This window comes from Mesoplodon mirus (assembly GCF_964341445.2).
Source record: "Mesoplodon mirus genome assembly, chromosome: X".
In the NCBI taxonomy this organism is placed as follows: Eukaryota; Metazoa; Chordata; class Mammalia; order Artiodactyla; family Ziphiidae; genus Mesoplodon; species Mesoplodon mirus.
Genome location: NC_138981.1, coordinates 112087621 through 112114152, shown reverse-complemented (window position 1 = coordinate 112114152; position 26532 = coordinate 112087621). Strand labels below are relative to the sequence as shown.

At 39.5% G+C, this 26532-nt stretch overlaps 1 protein-coding gene across 19 annotated transcripts in view; it reads left to right on the top strand.

Moving 5' to 3' along the window:
* The window catches only part of ENOX2 (ecto-NOX disulfide-thiol exchanger 2), a 281454-nt gene extending 256851 nt beyond the window's left edge, over positions 1 to 24603 (top strand). For 16 of the 19 annotated variants that reach the window (XM_082609143.1, XM_082609153.1, XM_082609141.1 and 13 more), the window contains 5 exons: positions 9370 to 9551; positions 11675 to 11782; positions 16244 to 16352; positions 19200 to 19285; positions 22414 to 24603. In XM_082609143.1, the coding sequence (XP_082465269.1) occupies positions 9370 to 9551; positions 11675 to 11782; positions 16244 to 16352; positions 19200 to 19285; positions 22414 to 22545 (617 nt within the window). In that variant the 3' untranslated portion in view covers positions 22546 to 24603. The remainder of the gene's footprint in view (positions 1 to 9369; positions 9552 to 11674; positions 11783 to 16243; positions 16353 to 19199; positions 19286 to 22413) is intronic. The other 3 variants (XM_082609148.1, XM_082609151.1, XM_082609146.1) reach the window with 1 other exon arrangement.
* The last annotated feature ends 1929 nt before the right edge of the window (positions 24604 to 26532 follow it).

Genomic DNA, 26532 nt, shown 5'->3' with positions numbered 1-26532 from the left:
AAACAATAGAGATTAGTGGAATTTCATTTTTTACAATAGTCATAAGCCTAGAACATGGAAGGAACTCAATAAATGTTTGTTGAATGAATGAAAAATTTCTTATTAAACACTTTGAAGTAGATTTTATGATTTTGTGATCTTGAAAAATATGCAATAACCATAAATAATTAAATTTAACCTAGGTTTCCCTATGTGTCTTATTTTTTTCAATTAATAAACTTTAATTTTTAGATCAGTTTTAGGTTCATAGTAAAATTGAGCAGGAAGTACAGAGTTCCCAAATACTGCCTGTGCCCATATACACACTGTCTCCCCCACCATCTACATCCCGCACCCTAGGGGTACATTTGTGTTACAGTAGCTGAATACATCATCATCACCCAAAGTTCATAATTTGCATTAGAGTTCACTCTTGGTATCCATTCTATGGTTTTGGAGAAATATATAAAATGTATGTGTTCACCATTGTAGTATCATACAGAATAGTTTCAGGTAACTTAATATCCTCTGTGCTGAAGCTATTCATCCTTGCCTCCCCCCAAATTCCTGGTTACCACTGATCTTTTTTTTTTTTTTTTTTTTTTTTTTTGCGGTACGCGGGCCTCTCACTGTTGTGGCCTCTCCCGTTGCGGAGCACAGGCTCCGGACGCGCAGGCTCAGCGGCCATGGCTCACGGGCCCAGCCGCTCCGCGGCATGTGGGATCCTCCCGGACCGGGGCGGGAACCCACGTCCCCTGCATTGGCAGGCGGACTCTCAACCACTGCGCCACCAGGGAAGCCCAGCCACTGATCTTTTATACTGACTCCATAGTTTTTCCCTTTCCAGACTGGCATATAGTTGGGATCATAAAGTATGCAGCATTTTCAAAATGATTATTTTTACTTAGTAATATGCATTTACTTTTCCTGCATGTCTTTTTGTGGCTTGATAGCTCATTTCTTTTTAGTGCCATTTATTATTCCATTTTCTGGATGCACCACAGTATATCCGTGGTTAGATAACCACTAAAGAGCATTGTGGTTGCTTCCAAGTTTTGGCAATTATGAATAAAGCTGCTGTAAACATTCATGTGCAGGTTTTTGTGTGGACAAAGTTTTTAGCTCATTTGGGTAAATACCAAGGAGCATGATTGCTGGATCATATCCTAAAAGTATGTTTAGTTTTGTGAGAAACTGCCAAACTACCTCCCAAAGTGTCTGTACCATTTTGCATTCCCACCAGCAATGAAGGAGAGTTCTTGTTTGCACCACATCCTCACCAGTCCTTGATGCTGTCATTGTTCTGAATTTCGGCAGTTCTGATATGTTTCTAGTGATATCGCATTCTTGTTTTAATTTGCAATTCCCTAATGATATATGATGTTGAAATCTTTTCATATGCTTACTTGTCATTAGTATATCTTTGGCGAGGTGTCTGTTCAGGTCTTTAGTCCAAATGGGTTGTTCATTTTCTTATTGTTGAGTTTTAAGAGTTAATTATATATTTTTGATAACAGTCCTTTATCAGATGTGTCCTTTGCAAATACTTTCTCTCAGTTTGTGGCTTTTCTTCTTGACCTTGTCTTTCACAGAGAAGTTTCTCTTTTAATTAAGTCCAGGTTATCAATTATTGCTTTCATGGGTCATGCCTTTGGTGTTGTGTCTAAAAAGTCATCACCATACTCAAGGTCACCTACATTTTCTCTTATGTTATCTTCTAGGCGGTTTATAGTTTTGCATTTTTCATTTGGGTCTGTGATCCATTTTGAGTTAATCTTTGTGATGTCCCGTTGTTCCAGCACATTTGTTAAAGAGTCTGTTTTTGCTGCATTGTATTGCCTTTGCTCCTTTGTCAAAGATCAGTTGACTATATTTATGGGGGTCTATTTCTGAGCTATCTAATCTATTCCATTGATCTATTTGTCTATTCTTTCACCAACACCACACTCTCTTAGTTACTACAGCTTTCTGTTAAGTCTTGAAGTCAGGTAGCATCAGTCCTCCAACTTTATTCTTCTCTTTCAATATTGAGTTGGCCATTCTGGGTCTTTTCCCTCTCTTTATAAACTTTAGAATCAGTTTGTCAATATCCACAAAATAACGTGTTTGGATTTTTTTTTAACATCTTTATTGGAGTATAATTGCTTTACAATGGTGTGTTAGTTTCTCCTTTATAACAAAGTGAATCAGCTATATGTATACATATATTCCCATATCTCCTCCCTCTTGCATCTCCCTCCCACCCTCCCTATCCCACCCCTCTAGGTGGTCACCAAGCACCGAGCTGATCTCTCTGTGCTATGTGGCTGCTTCCCACTAGCTATCTGTTTTACGTTTGGTAGTGTATATATGTCCATGCCAACTCTCTCACTTCGTCCCAGTTTACCCTTCCCCCTCCCCGTGTCATCAAGTGCATTCTCTACGTCTCCATCTTTATTCCTGTCCTGCCCCTAGGTTCTTCAGAACCTTTTTTTTTTTTTAGATTCCATGTATATGTGTTAGCATACGGTATTTGTTTTTCTCTTTCTGACGTACTTCACTCTGTATGACAGACTCTAGGTCCATCCACCTCACTACAAATAACCCAATTTCGTTTCTTTTTATGCCTGAGTAGTATTCCATTGTATATATGTGTCACATCTTCTTTATCCATTCATCTGTCGATGCACACTTAGGTCACTTCTATGTCCTGGCTATTGTAAATAGAGCTGCAATGAACATTGTGGTACATGACTATTTTTGAATTATGGTTTTCTCAGAGTATATGCCCAGTAGTGGGATTGCTGGGTCGTATGGTAGTTCTATTTTTAGTTTTTTAAGGAACCTCTATACTGTTCTCCATAGGGGCTATATCAATTTATATTCCCACCAACAGTGCAAGAGTGTTCCCTTTTCTCCACACCCTCTCCAGCATTTATTGTTTGCAGATTTTCTGATGATGGCCATTCTGACTGGTGTGAGGTGATACCTCATTGTAGTTTTGATTTGAATTTCTCTAATGATTAGTGATGTTGAGCATTCTTTCATGTGTTTGTTGGCAATCTGTATATCTTCTTTGGAGAAATGTCTATTTAGGTCTTCTGCCCATTTTTGCATTTGGGTTGTTTGGTTTTCTTTGATATTGAGCTGCATGAGCTGCTTGTAAATTTTGGAGATTAATCCTTTGTCGGTTGCTTCATTGGCAAATATTTTCTCCCATTCTGAAGGTTGTGTTTTCATCTTGTTTATGGTTTCCTTTGCTGTGCAGAAGCTTTTAAGTTTCATTAGGTCCCATGTGTTTATTTTTGTTTTTATTTCCATTTCTCTAGGAGGTGGGTCAAAAAGGACCTTGCTATGATTTATGTCATAGAGTGTTCTGCCTATGTTTTCCTCTAAGAGTTTGATAGTGTCTGGCCTTACATTTAGGTCTTTAATCCATTTTGAGTTTATTTTTGTGTATGGTGTTAGGGAGTGTTCTAATTTCATTCTTTTACATGTAGCTGTCCAGTTTTCCCAGCACCACTTACTGAAGAGGCTGTCTTTTCTCCATTGTATATTCTTGCCTCCCTTATCAGAAATAAGGTGACCATATGTGCATGGGTTTATCTCTGGGCTTTCTATCCTGTTCCATTGGTCTATATTTCTGTTTTTATGCCAGTACCATACTGTCTTGATTACTGTCTTGCTTGGATTTTGATTGGGATTTCACTGAATCCACAAATTAGGTTGGAAATAACGGATATCTTGACAGTATAAAGTCATCCTATCCATAAACATTAATCTCTCCATTTATTTAGTTCTTTGATTTCGTTCATCAGAGTTTTGTAGTTTTCCTCATATAGATCTCATATGTATTTTGTTACATCTGTACCTAAGTATTTCATTTTTGTTGTGTTAATATAAATGGTAGTATGTTTTGAATTTCAAATTCTACTTATTCATTTTTGGTATATAGCAAAGCAACTGACTTTTGTATATTAACTTTTTTATATATCCTGCAACCTTGCTATAAGTGCTTATTAGTTCCAGGAGTTTTTCTGTCAGTTCTTTCAGATTTTCTCCATAGATGACCATGTCCTCTGCAAACAAAGGCAATTTTATTTTTTCCTTCCCATTGTATGTACATCTTATTTCCTTTTCTTGTCTGATTTCATTAACTAGGACTTCCAGTACAATGCTGAAAAAAACAGTGGTAAGAGGGGACATCCTTGCCTTGTTCTTAATGGGAGAGATTCAAGTTTCTCACCACGATGTATGATGTTAGCTGTAAGTTTTTTGTAGATGTTCATTATCAAGTTGAGGAAGTTCTCTCTTCCTAGTTTACTGAGATTTTTTTTATCATGGATAGGTGTTGGATTTTGTCAAATACATTTTCTGTATCTATTGATACTTTCATGTGACTTTAACCTCTTTAACTTGTTAATGTAATGGATTACATTAATTGATTTTTGAATGTTGAACCACCCTTGCATACCTGGGATAAATTCCACTTGATTGTGGTGTATTTCTTTTTATACATTCTTGGATTTGATTTACTAATATTTTGTTGAGGATTTTTGCCTCTGTGTCCATGAGAGACATCAGTCTGTGCTTTCTTTTCTTGTAATGTCTTTGTATGGTTTTGGTATTAAGGAAATGCTGACTTCGTAGAATGAGTTAGGAAGTATTCCCTCTGTTTCTATCATCGGGAAGAGATTGTAGAAATTTTGTATTATTCCTTCCTTAAATGTTTAGAAGAATTCAATAGTAAACTTATGTGGGCCTAGTACTTTCTGTTTTAGAGAATTATTAATTATTGATTCAATTTCTTTAAGAGATAGAGGCCTATTCAAGTAGTCTACTTCCTTTTTTTTTTTTTTTTTTTTTTGCAGTACGCGGGCCTCTCACTGTTGTGGCCTCTCCCGTTGCGGAGCACAGGCTCCGGACGCGCAGGCTCAGCGGCCATGGCTCACGGGCCTAGCCGCTCCACGGCATGTGGGATCTTCCCGGATAGGGGCACGAACCCGTGTCCCCTGCATCGGCAGGCAGACTCTCAACCACTGTGCCACCAGGGAAGCCCTTTCTACTTCTTTTTTATATTAGAGTATAGTCGCTTTACACTGCTATGTCAGTTTCTGCTGTACAGCAAAGTGAATCAGCCATACATATACATATACTTTTTAGATTTCCTTCCCATGTTTACTTCTTGTGTGTGTTTTAACAGATTGTGTATTTCAAGGAGTTGGCCCACTTCATCTAGGTTATCAAATGTTGGACATAAAGTTGTTCATAATATTCCTTTATTATCCTTTTAATGTCCATAGGATCTATAGTGATATCCTCTCTTTCATTTTGGACATTAGTAGTTTGTGTCTTCTTTATTTTTTTCTTAGTTAAACTGGCTAGAGTTTTATCAATTTTACTGAAAGAACCAGCTTTTGGTTTCATAAATTTTCTGTCGAGTTCCTGTTTTCTACTTAATTGATTTCTGATCTATTTTTATGATATCTTTTCTTCTGCTTACTTTAGATTTAATTTGCTCTTCTTTTTCTAGTTTCCTAAGGTGGAAGCTCAGATAATTGATTTTAGATCTTTTCTAATCTATGTATTCAAAGCTATACATTTCCCTCTAAGCATGGCTTTCACTGCATCTCACAAATTTTGAGAGTTGTATTTTTATTTCCATTTAGTTCAAATATTTTAAAATTTCTCTCGAGATTTCTTCTTTGACTCATACCTTTTAGATGTGTGTTGTTTGATCTCCAAGTATTTTAGAATTTTCCATCTCTCTTTCTGTTATTGATTTCTAGTTTAATTTCATTGTGGTCTGATAGTATACCTAGTGTGATTTCTATTCTTTTAATGTGTTCATATGTGTTTTATGATGCAGAATGTGATCTATCTTGGTGCATGTTGCATGTGTGCTTGAGAAGAATGTGTAATCTGCCTTTGTTAAATGAAACAGTCTATACATGTCAACTGTATCCAGTTAATTTATGGTGCTGTTGAGTTCAACTGTGTCATTACTGATATTCTTCCTACTGGATTGTTCCACTTTTGATAGAGAGGTATGAAGTCTCTATAATATAATAGTGGATTCATCTATTTTTTCCTTGCAGTTCTATCAGATTTTGCTTCACTTATTTTGACACACCATTGTTAGGCTCATACACATTGTTTGTTATGTCTTCTTGTAGTACTAACCCCTTTATCACTATGTAATGCCCCTCTTTAGCCCTGATAACTTTCCTTGGTCTGAAGTCAGCTCTGTCTAAAATTAATATAGCTACTTTTACTTTTTTTTTTGATTAGTGTTAGCATAGTGTCTTTCTCCATTCCTTTACTTTTAACCTATATGTATATTTATATTTAAAGTGTGTTTCTTAAAGATACCACTACAGTTGTTTCTTGTTTTTTTATCACTCTGACAATCTCTGAATTTTAATTGGTGTATTTAGACCACTGATGTTTAAAATGATTATTGATGTATTTGGATTAATATCCACCATATTTGTTACTGTTTTCTATTTATTGCTCTTGTTCTTTGTTCTTCCTTTTGTCTTCTACACTTTCCCAGCCCTTTGTGGTTTTAATTGAGCATTTTATATGATTCTACTTTCTCTTCTTTGTTAGCATACTGGTTATACTTCTTTTTTTTTTTTACTTGTTTAGTGGTTGCCCTAGAGTTTGCAATTTACATTTATGACTAATCCAAGTCCACTTTCAAATAACACTATACCAGTTTGTGGGTAGTGCAAATACCTTATGATAACATAATCCCAATTCCTTGTATCATTGCTGTCATTAATTTCACTTACACATAAGCACACGCACACACACACACACACACACACAAGCATACATAATTGAACGCATTGTCAGTATTATTTTGAACAAACTATTATCTGTTAGCTCAAGAATAAGAAAAATTAAAGTTTTAATTTTGCCTTCACTTTTTCCTTCTTAATGTTCTTCCTTTCTTTATGTAGATCCAAGTTTCTGACTTATGTCATTTTTCCTCTGTCTTAGGAACTTCCTTTAACATTTCTTGCAAGGCATGCCTAATAGCAACAAATTCCCTGAATTTTTCTTTGAGAAAGTATTTCTCCTTCACTTTTGAAGGATAATTTCACAAGGTACAGAATTCTAAGTTGGTGGATTTTTTTTCTCTTAACACTGTGACTATTCTCTCTATTCTATTCTTGCTTGCATGATTTCTGAAGAGAAGTAGCATGTAATTCTTATCTTTGCTTCTCTATAGGTAAGGTGTTTTTTTCCTCTGGCTTCTTTCAATATTGTTTCTTTCTCTTTGATTTTCTGAAATTTGAATGTTATATGTTTTGGCATTTATCCTGCTTGATGCTCTCTGAGATTCCTGGATCTGTGGTTTGGTGTCTAACGTTAATTTAGACATGTTCTCAGTCATTATTATTTTACATATTGTTTCTGTTTCTCTCTTTTTTCTCCTTCTGATATTCTCATTATGTATACTTTACATCTTTGTAATTGTCTCACAATTCTTGCATTTTCTGTTCTTGGGGGGGTAATTTTTTTTTCTTTTTGCTTTTCAGTTTAGGAAGTTTCTATTGTCATATCCTCAAGCTCAGAAATTCTTTCCCCAGCCATGCCCAATCTACTAATAAGTCCATCAAGGGGATTTTTCATTTCTGTTAGTGTTTTTGATCTCTAGCATTTCTATTTGATTATTTCTTTGAATTTCCGTCTCTCTGCATACAATATCCATCTGTTCTTCTATGTTGTCTACTTTCTCTATTAAAGCCTGTAGCATATTAATAATAGTTGTGGGGTTCTTTGTTTTGTTTTGTTTTGGCTGTGCCATGCAGCTTGTGGGAATCTTAGTTCCCCAACCAGGGACTAAAACTGGGCCCTCAGCAGTGAAAGCACATAGTCCTAACCACTGGACCACCAGCAAATTCCCAATAATAGTTGTTTTAAATTCCCTGTCTGATAATTCCAACATTTCTGCCACATCTGACTCTGGTTCTGATCCTTGTTCAGTCTCTTCAAACTATGTTTTTTACTTTTTAGTATGCCTTGTAATTTTTTGTTGAAATCTGGACATGATGTACTAGGTGAAAGGAATCCTGTTAAATAGGACTTTTGTGGTATTGTGGTAAGATGTGGTGGGGGGAGAATCATTTTATAGTCCTATGATTAGGCCTCAGTCTTTTAGTGAGCCTATGCCTCTGGACTTTGAACTTCACAAGTGTTTCTCAGTTTTTTCTCCCCCTTTAGGTGGGACAGAATGGCTAGAGGGGTCTGGAGCTGGTTGGTTCCCTGGGTTGGTTAGGCTCTGGTGCTACCCCAGTAGGTTAGGCTATGGTAAAATCATTTCTTCTGAAGGTAGCCCTTTTAAAGAAGAACATGATGCTCTGGTATATCTCAAGAGGGTTTCTTTTTCCCCTCCCCTGCTGGAAGCACATAGGAATTTTTCTCCAGTGTTCACTCTGAGGACCAGGTGGAGCCCCTGGAGATAAAACTCACAAAAGCGTAGGGACCTAGCTATGACTGGGTCTCCCTGGAGTTTTTAACTCTCAGACTTATTTACACTGAGCCTACAGCAAATTGCCAAGTACAGTTTAGGTTTTCCTACCTTGGCACTGTTTCCTGTGGTGATATCTGCTCATGGGTTTCTGGTCTGGTAAGTTGTGATTCTCTGTATTCACCTGTTTGTCTCTCCAATTTTGGGTCTATGAGTTTGCCCTGTTACTTCACTTCTCTGTTGTATCTAAGAAGAGTTGTTGGTTTTTTCCAGTTTGTTCAGCTTTTTACTTGTTGTTAGGATGGAGTGGTGACTTCTAAGCTCCTTACATGCTAGACCATAAACTGGAAGTTTTTATTCTTTTGGCCTCACTGCACGGCTTGTGGGATCTTAGTTCCCCAACCAGGGATCGAACCTGGGCCCTCAGCAGTGAAAGCACAGAGTCCTAACCACTGGACCACCAGGGAATTCCCCAGGAAGTCTTGTGTCTTAATTTTTACATTTACCTTTCCTCTATAGGATCAGTTAAGGCTGCATTTTTTAAGAATAAATGTCAGCCAAATTATTGTGTGGACAGTCATCAGTTCAAGACAATTAGCCTTCTATTTTATTACTACAGGCTCTTATTATTTGCTGCATTTCAAGTAAAAGTAACTGATGTTACCTAGAAATATTTTAGTGATGTTTGAGGTGAAGAATTTGAAACACGATGAGGACTTTTGTGTGTTGGAATTCTGTGTTCATTTACAAAAATGAGTCTTTGTGCTTTTGTGTCCATCTCTTGCTACCATGGCCAACTCAGATCTAAAGTTTCTCACTGAGAGGCTTTTTATACATGTCAATTTAAAACACCAAGTTTTCATGGTACTAAGGTGAACCACAACAGAATCTGGATATGTGGTTTTTACTCCTTTGTATTGATTGTTTAGCCTTAGTATCACAGGCAGAAGCTCTGAAAGAAGAAAATGACAGCCTCCGTTGGCAGCTTGATGCCTACCGGAATGAGGTGGAACTGCTAAAGCAAGAACAAGGCAAAGCCCACAGAGAAGATGACCCAAACAAGGAACAGCAGCTGAAACTCCTGCAGCAAGCCCTGCAAGGAATGCAACAGGTAAAGACATTTTGGTCCTCTGAGCTTTTTGGAAGGATAGTAATCAGCTCCTCACTTGTAAAAGGGCCCCCACAAGCAAACAGAATAGCAAACCTCTTCTTTTCTTGGTATTGTGTTCTCTGGCATGGCTGAGGAAGGGATTATGTATTGTAGTTTATGAAATATTCTGGTAAATGCAGAGATAGCAGTGGATCACCAATTTTCAAAGAAAGTGCATTCAGTAAAAAATACTTAACAATAAAACTACACTGAGCATAACCTAATCTTTCCTTTATGCTACGGAATGTACTTTGGGATTTGGACAGGGTCTCAAGGTCATTATGAAGAACCTTAATTACTTAGATATGCAACGGTGCTGGTGAATAAGTATCTGTTGATACAATGCTAAATAATACAGTCTTTTAGAAGAAATGGCAAGAATCCTACCCTTGATTTGGTTGGAAAGAGGGGTGTTATGGGTTTTTAAGTATCAGTGCTTTGGGGCACATAATACCAATGTGCTTTTGTTTTGTTTTGTTTTCACAGTCATTTATGTGAATTAGTTTACCAGCATGTTATCCCAAGTATAAAAAGTAAAGTAAATAAGTGCATCCAACTGTAATTGCATTCAAATACAACATTGTGTAACAGATGCTCAATATCTAGAAGTTTCATGTAACCACCACAGCAAGCCTACTATTTAAAAGATATCAACATCTGTTTCCATTATAGTAAAGGAGTAGTACTTCTGAGTAAGGGTACTATCCTCTTCTGTCTTGCCAGACTACCAGCCATTTTCCTCACAACTTAAACTGTCCAATAATTTTTTAATTGTGTGCCTTGGAATTATCTAGGGCAAAGCTTATTGATGTTTAGAAATCACAAATTGTGAACAGGGAGTCTCTTCTGGCAGTAAGAGCCCCATGTTCCTATTACTTCTGCTATCATTGTCTTCCTATGTGACAAGCAATATCACATTAATATTTTACCTTTCCTATTAACAAAATGTGTGAAGTAATGCTTACCTTCCTTTTACTGTCACCATGGAGTTTAATTAGATCAGGGATCTAGTTTAATTACATCAGCTATCTTTCCACCAAAAAATACATCTCCTCAGCTAGACTTCAAAGAATTTCAACAATGTACATCGTACTGTGTCTTTTAGCCCTCCCAATGGTCTTTTGCAAGCCTCTGAAAAGGAAAACTTTGAAAACATTTTCTTGTTGTTGTTTTCCCCTCTTACCTTGATTTGAAACCACTCCACGTAAGAATGGAGTGGTTCAATTTAAAACTAATGAACTTTTTTTTTCATTCCGTCACTTCAAAAACTTCGGTGAGACAATTAGGTCTCTACCTCCTGAAAAATTAATTTTACTCATTTTGATTACTTTTTACTGGACAATAGCCTTGTAAACAATGGTAAAATTTCTCCCATCTTATCCCCAATAGATGTATAGTCTAATATGATGGTTAAGAACATGGGCTGTGGGGTTGACTCAACCTGGGTTTAAATCCCAGCTCTGGCACTGACTATCTGAATAGCCTTAGGCAAACCATTAAACCTCTCTAACCTTCAGGCTTATGTATCATAGTTTTATTGTGAGGCTTAAATGAGATCATGCATATGAAACCCTTTGCCCAATACTTGGCACATGATAGATGCTAAATACACAGTATTTGTAGTAATCATTAATGATGAATCCAGTTCCTTGCCTACTGATAAATTTGTGAAATTTGGATTCTTTACTTTTCTCACAGAAATTGAACTTGGCTTGGAAAATGACTATTTGCAAGAATGCTTTACACATTAAGTTCAGTTCTATGCCAAAATCAAGATATTGTCCACATAGTATTAACTGCACCCTACCCTTACATCTGGCTGGAATAGGAAAGTTAAGTGATTAGATCAATTAGTTTCTCAGACTCTTTCTAAAATATGAACAAATCCAAAAGATTCATAAGAGCCAGATAAAATAACTTCAAGTGAAAAGTATCTTGATTTTCCCTTTAGTATCTTTGCATGGAGCAATGATTGTGTGTGCCGGGGGAAAGTGAGGCAGGCCTGCCTAATATCTAACTTCAGCCAGTGTTTTTAAGTGAAGTGTGGCTTCTTAAGACTTGATTGTCTTTGGTCTTTCTTGTAGCATCTACTCAAAGTCCAAGAGGAATACAAAAGGAAAGAAGCTGAACTTGAAAAAATCAAAGATGACAAGTTACAGGTGGAAAAAATGTTGGAAAATCTTAAAGAAAAGGTACATGAGTACTAAGTGACCCTTTTCCCTTGCCCCCTTCCCCCTTTTCAGTGACAATGAAAATGCCCTGGAAGCTCCTACCAATAGGTATCAATGTGGAATGGTTGGTTGACTGGGGATTAAAAGCCCTTCTCCAGGGAAATTCTTGAATCAAGGGCTCTGCTTTTAGGTATGAGTCCTTGGCATTTCTAAAGGTTCTGGAGAGTATACTTTTCAATGAATAAAATGTCCGTCCATCCCTAACATTCCTCAGTCTTCCTTCTTGGAGAAGATCAGAGTATACACCTCATCCCTGCTTCATCTAGTCAAGCAAATAACAACATAGAAAGCCCGTGTGACACAAAATACTTTCAATTAAGCATTTCATTAAACGAAGAAACACAAGTACAACAGAACACTGACATTTCTTTGCCGACACTCCATCTAGTGTAATAATGAGCTGCTGCAGTGTTGAAATAGCCAAAACCAAAAGGGGGGAAACTTGGAAAGCAAACAAGGAGACACATTATTCTAAAGCTAGATAATAGCAACCGGGAAGGCAAAATGGGACTTTGCCTAATGAGAGCCTGCAGCCATAGAACCTCCAGTGAGGACCTCTGAGAAAGTCTATGAACTTCTAGATGGATTAATGTATCTCAACCATGCATCAGGTGCCCAGTCTATTTAAGGGATGTAAAGTCTACTGATGGCGTCTCCCTGTCATACCTCTCTAATTTCCTTTATGCCTGAACATTCAAGTGAACTTATCCTCTGAAAAGAAAAGCCCATTGACCATAGCTGCCTGACTTAATGTCTCAGAAGAAAGAGAAGATTAGGGGGCTTCCCTGGTGGCGCAGTGGTTAAGACTTTGCCCGCCAATGCAGGGGACACGGGTTCGAGCCCTGGTCCGGAAAGATCCCACATGCTGCGGAGCAACTAAGCCCGTGCACCACAACTACTGAGCCTGCGCTCTAGAGCCTGCGAGCCACGACTACTGAGCCCGCGTGCCACAGCTGCTGAAGCCCGCTCACCTGGAGCCTGTGCTCCGCAACGGAAGAGGCCACCTCAATGAGAGGCCCACGCGCCACAGCGAGGGGTGGCCCCCCCTCACCGCAACTGGAGAAGGCCCACGTAGCAATGAAGACCCAGCACAGCCACAAATAAATAAAGAAAAATAACAAAGAAAAAAAAAGAGAGAGAAGATTAGGAGCTTAGACCAAGAGCCAGAAATCAATTCCACAGTTCTACGGTTCCACAGGAGCTCGTGCTTTTTCTCTTCTGGGCTCAGCACAGGAAGATGCAATGCATACAGGCCCTGGGTATGTTTGCCAGCATAGTGACTTCCCCCAGAGTGCCATCAAGAACTGGCAACCTTGGTGTAGTTGAAACAAATGATTGAAAGTGTTTTCTTCCGGAGGCCATTTGCAATATGCTTTTAATTTTTCCACTTCATAAAACCAACTCACTTTCCAGTTTTGTGGGTGTTATTAAAGAAATGAGCATAATCCCAGACAAATTCATTTATCAAGCATTTAATTGAAAAGTGCCAAAGCTGCTCTACTTAGCAGGACTTTCCTCATACGATCAGAGCTTCTAAAATGTCCCAGAGCTGCTACTTAGCTCTGTTTCCCTTCTTGCATAAGATGGAGTGTGTGTGTAGTGTAGCCAGAAGACGACAGATGAACGTGGGGTTATCCTAATGACATTAAGCTTCAAATCACTCTTCAGGATTGACATCACAAATTGACTTGAGGACATTTTCGTGTAAGCAGCTCTCTGCTTTGTAAAGTATTTCATTTAAAGAAGTGAAGGGTCAAATGGCATTGAAAAATCTTGCAATATTATACCTAAGTCTAAGTGTTTCCCATTTTGCAACTAAATATACCTTGAAGTGGCAGCTAAAGAGGACAGGGAGAGAAATCCAACTGATAAACAGAAAAATGTGAGTCAGAATATGTTTCTGTCCTGTTATTTTAAGTGAGGTTTCCTTCAGGGAGAGTCATGACAGTTCATTATAATCTGATCTTCTCTGGGAAGCTGATTTGTGACCAAATATTTCAAACTGTCACAATTAGGTTAGGAAGCAAAGTACCATCACATTAGACTGCAAAAATAATTTCAGGTTGAAAAGAAAGCAATAAGTTTTGGTGAGGAGGGATATTTTTTCTTTTTGTTTGGGTTTCTTGACAGTAAACCACAGTGTGAGTTATTGTCAGTGTTTTGCAATATAACAATGTGACTTATGTCTGCAGAAAGAACTAGCTCTTGGAATCTGCTAGTAAAATGCAAGGTGATATCATGAACCCTCCCTTGAATTCTGATCGCCCATTTCCTACTACCTTATTGGCCATTCTACCCTTTAAAAGAGCCATTAAACTTTTTTTTCCCAGTTTGTTTCCTTTTCATTTCTTTTAAATTTAACATTTTAACTGTGTGCTTCTCTTTAAATGAAGTTTATGTTATAAACACTCTGAGATTGTTCCCTTATTTCCAGTTATAGGAAAATACTATTCCTCTCTTTTCTGTAACTGTTGAATATGCTTCACAGTAATTCATAGTGTTCTAATTTATTTTTATTATTTTTCATGATTAATATTGTCATCTGTGAAATTAGTTGTTTTATTTGTGGGGATCTAATTTTTCCTGAATTGATGATGTATCTTAATATAGCAGCTTTATATTTGTTTATAAAAAATTTCAAGGTGATAAGCATCCCTTCAATATACCTTGTAATTTTTTAAATGCCAGCTATAATAAAGTTGAAGTCAGGTTTCAGTAAGGCTACATTTTGATTCAAGATGGCTAAAACTTCTCAAGGTGTCTACGTATCTTAAATGAAGCCCAATCTGTTAAACTCTCACACTTAAGAAATGGCTTACTGGATCATTTAATGTTTTAAGGGGGTTAGAAGCACATGTACAGCCCGTGGCTTAGAAGTGAGACAGCAGTTTAAATCAAACTTGGCGTGATGGTTACTGACTGGATTGGATTCCAAAGACCAAAGATTGAGTAGGTCATCAAGAAAGGTTTCCCTTCTGACTACAGCCCAGAAGCCTGTAAATCCACAAAACAACATGTCTTGCAGCAAAGACCATTAGTTTCATTCAGGGGCAGCATCCTGGAAGCTTTGAAGGCATCTTTAAAGAAAAAAGAAGGAAACCTGTCCCTGCTGAGGGCTTTTGGAAGGAAAGAAGTGACGAAGCATCCGAGTCATCCACGATCTGCTCCCCACTCCGGAACATTTCCCCAGCACTCTCTTTTACAACAGCAGTGAGACTGAAGCACTGATTTCTTTTATTCCTTCTTCTGAAGGCTCTTGCTTCACATTTATAATACAGAAAAGATGTTCTCAGTACCCAAAGAGAGAAAGAAAAACCCGAGAACCGTCTGGAGGCATTTTTCAGTTTGGCTGCTGGTCATGTATTTCACCTGAGTATCTCTTATGAAACATGCACACTACGCTCAGAAAGAGAAAACTTTCAACAACAAAGAAGTCCACTGTCATGGTCATTTCTTGCTGTAAAGTCATAAATATCCTAATTGATAATGTCCTTATCAGAGAAAAGAGAGAGAGAGCCGATAGTCAATAAATAGAGGCTCTAATTTTTAGTTCAAGAGCCAACAGTTGATTACCTGTGAGTGGATCAGCTACACTGTAGATTCTCCATTCCAATATGGGACGGACCTTTAGCATAGTGTGGACCTAAAATAAAAAAGAATGGTCCTGGGCTTCCCTGGTGGCGCAGTGGTTGAGAATCTGCCTGCCAATGCAGGGGACACGGGTTCGAGCCCTGGTCTGGGAAGATCCCACATGCTGCGGAGCAACTGGGCCCGTGAGCCACAACTACTGAGCCTGCGCGTCTGGAGCCTGTGCTCCGCAATGGGAGAGGCCACGACAGTGAGAGGCCCGCGCACCACAGTGAAGAGTGGCCCCCGCTCGCCGCAACTAGTGAAAGCCCTCGCACAGGAACGAAGACCCAACACAGCCAAAAAAAAAAAAAAAAAAAAAAAAAAGAATGGTCCTTTTCACATTGGGTGGCCTGGGATGAAATCCTGGCTCTACCATTTTCTAGCAATGTGATCTTAGGCAAGTTACCTAATTTATCTGAGCCTCACTTTCCTCACCTGTAGAATGGAGCTACAACATACTTAACGGTGCCTGGCATCTTACAGACAATAAATGTTGGGTCTGATTCCCCAGACTACTTGCATAGAGTCAAGAACGATAAAGGCAGAAGGGGAAAAAAAAAAAGACTAGTGAAGATGAATGTCAAAATTTTTGTGTGTTTTGAAGGCTTATAAGGAAGCTTTGGATTATTGATGATGCTTTTGTAATTTATGCTATTTTCCCTCCCATTCAATAAGCAAAATTGCACAGTATTGCTTTCGAGGTACTGTTAAGAAGTTCCCTACTGTATAATTGAAACCAAGTCTGTTACCATATAAGGTGCACTGACCCCGGGAGACATATTATTCCCACAGGAAAGCTGTGCCTCTAGACTGTGTGCATCGAGCCAGGATAGTGACTACCCTCTGGAGAAGACCCTGAACAGCTGTCCTATCAAATCTGAACGCGAAGCACTGCTAGTGGGTAAGGAAGCTAACACACACGTTCAATGGATAGAGTGCAGTGGAGTGGGGGGAAGGATTAACCTAAGATGCGTAAGCACATGCCAAGCATTTATGAAGCATGACAGTGCAAGGACCCAGAGTGCTGAAGACAACAGGGTAAGAACAAGTACAGATTTCAATCAAAATGGTAATAGCAGCTCCCAGCCCTCTTCAAACTCCTGGTGACCACTGCCACATCAAGTGTGTCAGTTTAAGTGCTATGCTAAGAGGGGGTCCACTGGAGAAACACATTGTAGATTTTTTAAATCTCTAAGCAAAGATAGGTGAGCCCTCTCACTCCCACTCAAGGGGCAGTGCAGACATTGTTTGGCAGAGAGCTTCTCCAGATGGGCCTCCGGAGAAGGTGTGTGTCTCTCTCCTGTCTTTCCAGGTTACTGGCAGGCGACTCAGGAGGCTGTCTGTGGGGTGTTGGACCCTGGTGGGCTCTGATGAGATAAATGCTACAATTGCTCTCGTTACATACAAATTTTTTCACAGAGGCAAGATAGCATAAGTGGTTAACGAATCAGACAGAACTGGCTTTCTGTCTTGACCCCACCATTTCCATCCTGAGCTTCAGTTCTTCCATCTGAAAAATGGGCATAATAATATTACCTGTCTAAAAGTAGCTGCAAGCATTAAATACGACAATTCATCTAAATCACTAAACACAGTGCCCAGCCCATAGTAAGCCCTCGATAAATGAGAAACACTTTGCACTTACAGCACTATTCACAAATGCTTGTTGAGTTTATATTCTATTTGGAGAACAGTGGCAGACTGAGCCCCTTTTAAATGACTAAAATATTCAGTCATTTAAAAGGGGCTAATCATGGGCCTCAGCAGATAATCCCAGCTGCCTGCTAGGAAGCTGAGCCACACTGTAGCCTCACCCCAATCTCAAAAGTTCTCCACACTAATTAGCTTCTGCATATTTTAAAGATATATCTGCCTCCTTCAGTAATGGATATTGTACTCAGATTTAACACTTTGATATGTTAATAAAGATGCACAGGGGGATCTGCCAGTGAGTCTTCAAGAAGACGGACAACTTATTCCGTTTTCGAACTCTAAGTTCTTTAACAAATTGGCATGGCAACAGGGAGAACTGTCAGAGAAGAGCTATGGGTAAGAGGAAACCTCTGTAAATGGATAGTTCTAGAAACAAAGATTCTTAAGTGTTTAATGTTTTGCTTTTTAAAGAAAGTAGTCTTGAACTCACAGAAAGGAAAATCTATTTTTTAAATTGGTTGTTTGGGTGTGAACCCACAAAAACTGGTTCGTATTTTGAAATCTATGGAGTTACTTCTTGGCATTTGACAGGATTTCTTGACCACAGCATCTAGAATTCCTTTGAATATGGACTGTCTTCTTCAGAATTTAAGTTTCTCAGGTTGAGTCGTGTTTAGAAATTCAATTTACCAAGTCATTTAAGAGTAAAGTAGGGCTTCCCTGGTGGCGCAGTGGTTGAGAGTCCGCCTGCGGATGCAGGGGACACGGGTTCATGCCCCGGTCCGGGAAGATCCCACATGCCGCGGAGCGGCTGGGCCCGTGAGCCATGGCCGCTGAGCCTGCGCGTCCGGAGCCTGTGCTCCGCAACGGGAGAGGCCACAACAGTGAGAGGCCCGCGTACCACAAAAACAAACAAACAAACAAACAAAAAGAGTAAAGTGGTGTTATAAGTAATAGTATCCATTTTGAATAGAGTTTTGAACCCTACCATCAGTTCCTCCTGGATCCTCCAACCCACCCGCTTGCCATCTAATATTGGAGGACTTTTACAGAGAACTTATTTGAACTTTAAGCTACAATTTAAACTTGTGATATTCTTTGTCAGGTGCTTAAAGGGATAGACAAGTCATAGTTTATAAACCAAATCAAATTTCGCTTTTATTTCCTGGCAGTTTTCAGCAAACTCAGTTCTGGGTCTGTTTGATATACCTAAGATCTTATGAAAGGAAATGAATTCAAAAAAAAAACTAAAGAAAAAAATAGTAGACTTTTGAACAATTTATATGCTGCCTGTTGCCAGAGAAAGAAGTAGTATTAGCACAATTAACCTGGTGGCCAGAATAATCAAGGCAGTATGTGTAGCTGCCAGTCACTCCAGAGTTAGAAATGCACATCACTGGAGGCTGTAAATTGCTATAAGAATTCTGTTACTTGAAGAGATTCAGGACTCTGAGGACAAACAGAATGCTAGTCACCACTTGAATGAAGGAAATGTTTGGCTTTTCTTTACAGACCTACTCACGGAATAAAACCCAAACACAATCAGCAGATTCTCTTGTGAGAGGCACAAGGTTAATCAGGCAAAGTACATGATTTGTACTTTTGCCACAACAGCAAGACATTATTAAATGCATAAGAGGCTAAAATCCAATTTAAAGATGGTTCAGAGGAACTGCAAAAACCCAGCACAATCTAAAGTCATTGTAAAACGTAGAACTCAAATGGCGTTTAGCCATCATGAACGACGGAAGTGACTCCTCAAATGCCAGCTTCTCTGCCTGCGGTATAGTGCAGTGAGAGGCAGTACACACAGTGGTTGAGAGCAACTGTCTGGATTCAAATACCTGCCACTTACCAGCTGTGTGACCTTGGGCAAGTTGCTTAAACTTTCTGTGGCTCATTGTCTTCTCATCTGCGAAATGGGGATGGTAATAGCTACCTCACAGGGTCGTTGTAAAGATTAAGTGTGTAAAATATATATAAACTTAGAATACTGCCCAATACATAATATGACGTACATATTGCTAGACACTATCATGTGGCATCTCAACGAATACAATGCTCAAGTGTAACCTCCACGCTATTGTCTCTATAGGGATTATCTCCACATTCCTTCATGTCCACCCATTTGGAGCAAGCATTGAATATATCTGCTCCTACTTGCACCGTCTTGATAATAAGGTATGTGGGGGCCTGAGACGGCCATGCAAGGCGATGTAGGGTTCTTTGTGAACAGGTGGCCTCACTCTCCTCAAGCACAAATAAGTCATTAGTAATCACTGTAAGGAAATTTCCCTCACCTATTCTCTCACTGTGACTCAGCGTAAAGTTTCTCTCTTGCTAATAGGGTGACCGTCTGTCCCTGTTTGCCTGGGACTGAAGGGTTTCCTGGGACTTGGGACTTCTAACGCTGACACCGGGGAAGTCCTGGGCAAACCTGAATGAATTGGCCACCCTACTTCCAAGATATATATTAGAAGAATTTTCCTCCTTTCTTTTACTTTACATATCATATGCTAATTAACAAATATTTCTCACCAGTCAAACTTTTGCCCTGGGCCTTCAGCCATTAGCACTGCCGTTATCTACAATGACACAATCAAGGCAGGGACAAAATAAGTTGGAACAATAAGTCTGTAATACAGACTGCATATTTGCTCACAGCTGATCTCATGGGCCAATTCCTTCCCTGAACGCTATCCTGTGGGGGGGCTCACAGAGCATCAGGAGCAAGGGTAAGTGCTAGTTCCCTGGAAAGTCAAGGATGCATGCCTCATATAGGCAGGAGGGGACTCTTGACCCCTCAGAATAAATAAACTCATGATAGAATTTTTTCAGAAGCAGCATTCAGTTAAAGCTGCTCATGGATCATACTATTTCATAGGATCTGGGCCTTTTGAGAAGTGCCATTGAAATGCAGACTTCTGACAGTTAGATGTCCAAAATGTTAAGCCATTTAAGCATATATCCTCTTTTTTTTTTTAAACATCTTTATTGGAGTATAACTGCTTTACAATGGCGTGTTAGTTTCTGCTTTATAACAAAGTGAGTCATCTATACATACACATATATCCCCATATCTCCTCCCTCTTGCGTCTCCCTCACACCCTCCCTATCCCACCCCTCTAGGTGGTCACAAAGCACCCAGCTGATCTCCCTGTGCTACACGGCTGCTTCCCACTAGCTATCCACTTTATGCTTGATAGTGTATATATGTCCATGCCACACTCTCACCTCGTCACAGCCTCCCCCTCCCCCTCCCCATATCCTCAAGTCCATGCTCTAGTAGGTCTGTGCCTTTATTCCCGTCTTACCCCTAGGTTCTTCATGACCTATTTTTTTCCCTTAGATTCCATATATATGTGTTAGCATACGGTATTTGTTTTTCTCTTTCTGACTTACTTCACTCTGTATGACAGGCTGTAGGTCCATCCGCCTCACTACAAATAACTCAATTTTGTTTCTTTTTATGGCTGAGTAATATTCCATTGTATATGTGTGCCACATCTTCTTTATCCATTCATCTGTCTATGGACACTTCCATGTCCTGGCTATTGTAAATAGAGCTGCAATGAACATTGTGGTACATAAGCATATATCCTCTTAACAGAGGCACTGGCCCATTTGATAATCCAGCTGTGGTGATACATCCTCCTCACGGCATTTGTTTTAGTTCTAGCTAGCACTCCCCTGGCATTTATCTCTGGGAAGTGATGCTATTCTGCAATTAAGCGGCCAGCCCAGTTGGCAGTGAAGGGAGGGATTCAATGTGAGCACCAGGACCAAGTGGTCTGTTGAGGTGGTTTGAAACTGAACTCTGTGTCAGTAAAAATGATGCGGGTTTTTTAATTGCAAAAATAAGGCAAACATATTCTCTTTAAAATGTAAGCAATATAGAACTACAGTAAAGGCAAAGGGAGAGTTCCCCACAGTCCCATCTCTCAAGGATAACCATTGTTAAGTTTGGCATATCATATTTCAGACTCTTTTTTTATACATCTGCTGCACCTATATTGTATGTATATATCTATAAGCATTATAGATTTATGTTTTTTGAACTGGGGATTCAACTCTACATGATACTGTGCAGTGTGCTTCGTTCACCTAACTGGATCCAGTCCACTACTAGCACTGGGGAGAAGGCATGACCTCACTCCTAGTCTACTGCCAGTTCCTCCTGAGCAGCTTCCTGCCAGGGTAGTACCAGGGCCTCCCAAAGAGAGCCTGCAATGGTACTATAAGAATTTGGGGGTCCCTCCTACCACCTTTAGAAATATTTACTGTGACAGCAACTTGGGATTTCTTTAAGGATCCCGTAGTGCTCTTCAGCCAAGCCCTAGTGCCCAGGTTCACAGTTAGGAAAGTTGCTACTATGCTACTAACATAAAGATGAAGCAAACCCTAAGGGTCAACAGATTTTTGTTTTTATATTGGGGTGTGTGTGTGTGTGTGTGTGTGTGACACAGAGAGAGAGAGAGAGAGAGAGAGGGAGAGAGAGAGAGAGAGAGAGGAGTGGGGAGAGGGAGCAGAGAAGTAGGGACACAGAGCATTCTCTATTCCTGTCACTTTTCCTTTGTGATCTAAGACGTGTGTGAAGACTCCTGCTCTGGTGGCAGCCATTTCTGCCTCCCTCTCTTCCCCAAAGGCTTTGTAGCTTCAGTGGGCCTGAACGTAACATCACCAGCACTGATAAGCCATCATTCAGCTGGCTGCAGACCTAAGCCTCTCCGCATGACCGACACCAGCTCTTTCCCAGAGAAAGCTTGGTGGCGATCAATCTCAAAAACATCATGCTAAGTGAAAGAAACTAGTCACAAAAGACTATGTATTGTACAATTACACATATATGAAATTTCCAAAAACTGCAAAACCACAATGAAAACAATCTGAGTCAGGGTTTGGGAGTAAAGATTGACTGCAATGGGGCACAAAGGAGCCTTTGTTGGGGGGTGATGGAATGTTCCAAAACTGAATCGTGGTGACAGTTGCACTATTGTAGAACTTTACTAAAATTCATCAACGTGTACATGTAAAATAAGTGAATTTATTGTATGTACATTATGCCTAAATAAAGCAGTTATGAAACACAGAAACAAAAAGAAATCTCAGTGGACTCAGGCGGTCCAAGCAGAAGGCGGCTTCCATCTGTAATCCACTCAACTGACACATACACACACACAGGGAGGGGAAGGTCGACCCCACGCCTAGCACACACACATGCGCATCAGCGATCTAAAGCAACATTGTGGGGGCAGCCAGATTAGGAAGCTGGGACTGGTTCTGAAGGAGATGTCCTCTCTCTCCCACAGATCTGTACCAGTGATGTGGAATGTCTCATGAGCCGACTCCAGCATACCTTCAAGCAGGAAATGACTGGAGTTGGAGCCAGTCTGGAGAAGAGATGGAAATTCTGTGGCTTTGAGGGCTTGAAACTGACCTGAATCCCTTTGCTTGACAACCTGGGATCCTGAAAATAAATGTGTGTTGGACAAGCTTAGAAAGTGATTTGTATTTTCAATGGTTTTCAAGTGGAAATTGCTTTAAATTTATCAATTCATTCCTGGAATATCTTTTGAGTTAAAATAAGGATCCTAGAGCAGCACCTCAAGCTACAGGCCCTATAAAGAAATTGACTCAAACCTCAAGTGCTGTAACTTCCTCCTTTTCTGTCAATTGGTTGTCTCTTTTTATTAATAGTATTTAAAAAGGCCTGAGGCTACAGAGTATTTGGGGTGTTTTCAGTGTCTGTACTACTGTTGTAGACTTTAGTATTTTTTAAACACTGTTAACTGAAATGTTTTGATGATTTATATGTGATTTAACTGTTAACTGAAATGTTTTGATGATTTATATGTGATTTGTGTTTCAGAACTTCTCTTCACATTAATGTTGCTACTGGTGAGAGGAATGAGAGGAGCACTAGGGACTCCATAACTGACATTGTCTTTCCGATTCCCAGTAGGCCAGGAAGTGAATAACACATCAGTGTCTTCTAGAAGGTGCTTGACCAGGTTCACCTTTTAAAAGACAAAGCATGGTTTGTGGCTTTTACAAAATTACTGTGAACGAAAAGTTGACAAATGTTTCAAAGTTATTTTCTCTAATGTATCAGATAAAAGGTTTATTTCAGAATTAAAAAAAAAAACTAGGACTTCCCTGGTGGCGCAGTGGTTGAAAGTCCGCCTGCCGACGCAGGGGACACGGGTTCGTGCCCCGGTCCGGGAAGATCCCACATGCCGTGGAGCGGCTGGGCCCGTGAGCCATGGCCGCTGAGCCTGTGCGTCCGGAGCCTGTGCTCCGCAACGGGAGAGGCCGCAGCAGTGAGAGGCCCGCGTACCGCAAAAAAAAACAAAAAACAAAAAAACTAGATGTATTAACAGAAAGCAAGTGGCCAGTATAACTGGCATGTGTATGTGGTATTCAGAATCACCTTGTAAATAGCCTGCTTTTAAAGGAGGGCATGTTTAGTTTTCTATGAATTAAAACACACGTGTGTGCTCACACACACGCACACACACACACATCAGCAGAAGGGATTTATTTTGATACGCTTCCCCTCTGGTCTTCTTACAAAGTCTGGTGGTCCCTTTTCTTCTGCTGTCAGTGTGTTGAATTGCAAACCATGTACTGCTGTAAATACTATGTTTACTTCATGCTGAATGTCTGCAGAGAGTTGATATGAGTATTAATAGAAAATTCCTGGTAATGAATAAATAGTAGGCTCGGGTGTGTGAAGCTTTGCACAAATAGGTCGGCTCCACCTGGAGTCCTGAGAACTGGGACTCCTCTAGTTCTGCGGTGCCCATCAGCAGATTACAGTGTCAGAGTGTGCGTGGACCAGTCAGGAAGTCCTGGTTGATGGAAAAGAAATGGAAGGGATGAGAACTGGGGACTAATATCCTGAGGCAGAGATGGTCTTTTCTTCTGTGGTGTTGGTGGTGCTCGTAATAACATAAGCATGCCCTCCCTTGAGTCTCGATTGAAAATAAGAGAATGTACTAAGTAAGCAAAGCCAGTGAAGAGTATTTCACAAAAATACTTTGTAAATCAGATGTCAGTAGTGTTCAAAGTTGTATTTTTAAAAGATAAATATTCCTTTTTTATACCTCAGTTTGGTGTCCTGTTTTGAATCGCTTGCTCTCTAAGTAATCCTTTAGTAAATCATCTCAATTTCTTCCTTTGAGTTACCAGAATATTGGAAGAAGATGCTAAACCTTCTGCTTTGACAGCTAGAAACAGGATTCCACAGCAGCGCATTCATGCTGAAAGCTGGCTTCCCCCTAAGCAACCAGCTGTGGCACCAGCAGGAAGCAAGGGTTATTTTTACAGTAGCTTCCTCACTGAAGCATCTCTGTCATCAACGCTACAAAAGGCTTTGATTCATCAGTCTCAGGGGTCGTGCAATGCCTTGTTTTAATAACACCTATGAAATAGGGGAAATTTGCCACTTATCAATTATTTCTTCTTTAAATAAGTTAAATAAAATGCATTTAAAGCAACTGCCACACCCAGGCCCCTTGCTCTCCTTCACTTGATCTACTTGTAGTACAAATGCTCTCTTCCTATTATTCCTGCCAACTTACTCCCGGTGTACTTCTCCCAGCCTGCTTGAATATACTAGTTGTAATGGTGAATTTTGTGTGTCAAGTTGGCTACACTGTAGTGCCCTGTTGCTTGGTTGAATACCAGTCTAGATGTTGCTATGAAGGTATTTTTGAGATGTGATTAACATTTAAACCAGTAGACTTTGAGTAACATATCTTACCCTCCATAATGTGGGTAGGCCTCATCCAATCAGTTGTAAAAGACTGAAGTCCTCCAAGGAGAAAAGAATTGTGCCTCCAGATTGCTTTGGACTCAAAACTGCAGCATTAATGCCTGCCAGAATTTCCAGACTGCCAGCCAGCCCTGCAAAATATCAAACTTGCCAGCACCCAAAATCACATCAGCCAATTCCTTAAAATAAATAAATAAATACATACATATATATATATATATATATACACACACATATATACATATGTGTACACACATACAGATATATACATATATATATATGTATGTATGTATATATACATCCCATTGGTTCTGTTTCTTTGGAAAGTCCTAATGCACTAGTCCAGAGTTGTTAAAAATGTATAAAAATAGAGTATGGGGACATATGTATGCATATGGCTGATTCACTTTGGTGTACAACAGAAACTAACACAGTATTGTGAAGCAATTATATTCCAATAAAGATCTATTTAAAAAAAGAGTAAAGGAGAATGCTACAGCAGTATTAAAAAAAATAGAGTATGTTTGCATTATATTACATAATCAAATTGCAGCACATACCATCTCTCACAATCCTTTTCATTCACCATAGAAATCTATTAAAGAAGCTATTTTTTCCTTACAAATGCTATTTATTGTCCTGTTGTTCCTCCTGAATTTTGAAATTTTACTGTTTTGTTATTTTTAGGAGATACAGTAGTTAGATTTTTCCAGATAATAATGAATAGAAGCATTCTTTTATTTTACAAATGATTATTTCATCTCCCTTCCTAGTCCTGTGACATCACCAGTTCTGATTTTTTAATATTACCAAGTTGCTTGTTAAATGTCTTCAATGCAAATGGAAAAGTTAGTTTTCAGAGCAAATCTTGGATGCATATCTGTGTTCAAGTTATACAGTGTTTCATATTTAATTGTGCCCCAAAATGTATGCTTTTCATATAATGCAGAAAAAACTATGTTACTTGACAAGACAGCATAGATGTGCAAGACCTTTTGACTCACCTGGTAGGACTGGGTGAGCCCTTGGGATTCTTAGCTGTCTTGGACAGTCTATCAAAAAGCCCTGGATTCACTTTTCACCACAACTGCTACCATTTACTGAGCAACTGTTATGCTGTCATGCTGCCTAAAGTCATTTACCACCTGTGGACACAATGGGAGCCTCCATTTTTTAAATTAAGGAGAAATAGTACCTTCCCCAGAGAGTGGTGGTAAAGATTGAATAAGATAGTATCTGAAAATTACTCAGCCAGTGCCTAGCCCAGAGTGCCTTCACAATAAAGAGTTATGATTTTATGATTATGGTTCAGTCAAAAGTAATTAAGAGTCGTGACCTCACTCTCATTTTAAGAATGTTTTTGTGTTCACACCTAGAATTGTGGGGCTACATCATGTTGCTGGGCCTCAAGAAAGGAAATTCAGCTGTTTAAACATATTGGGAACATTAACTCAGTCCCAGGCACTCTGCCGGACACTGTAGTATTCAAGAACCTAGGGGCAGGACAGGAATAAAGACTGAGACGTAGAGAATGGAATTGAGGACACGGGGAGGGGGAAGGGGAAGCTGGGACGAAGTGAGAGAGAGGCATGGACATATATACACTACCAAATGTAAACTAGATAGCTAGTGGGAAGCAGCTGCATAGCAC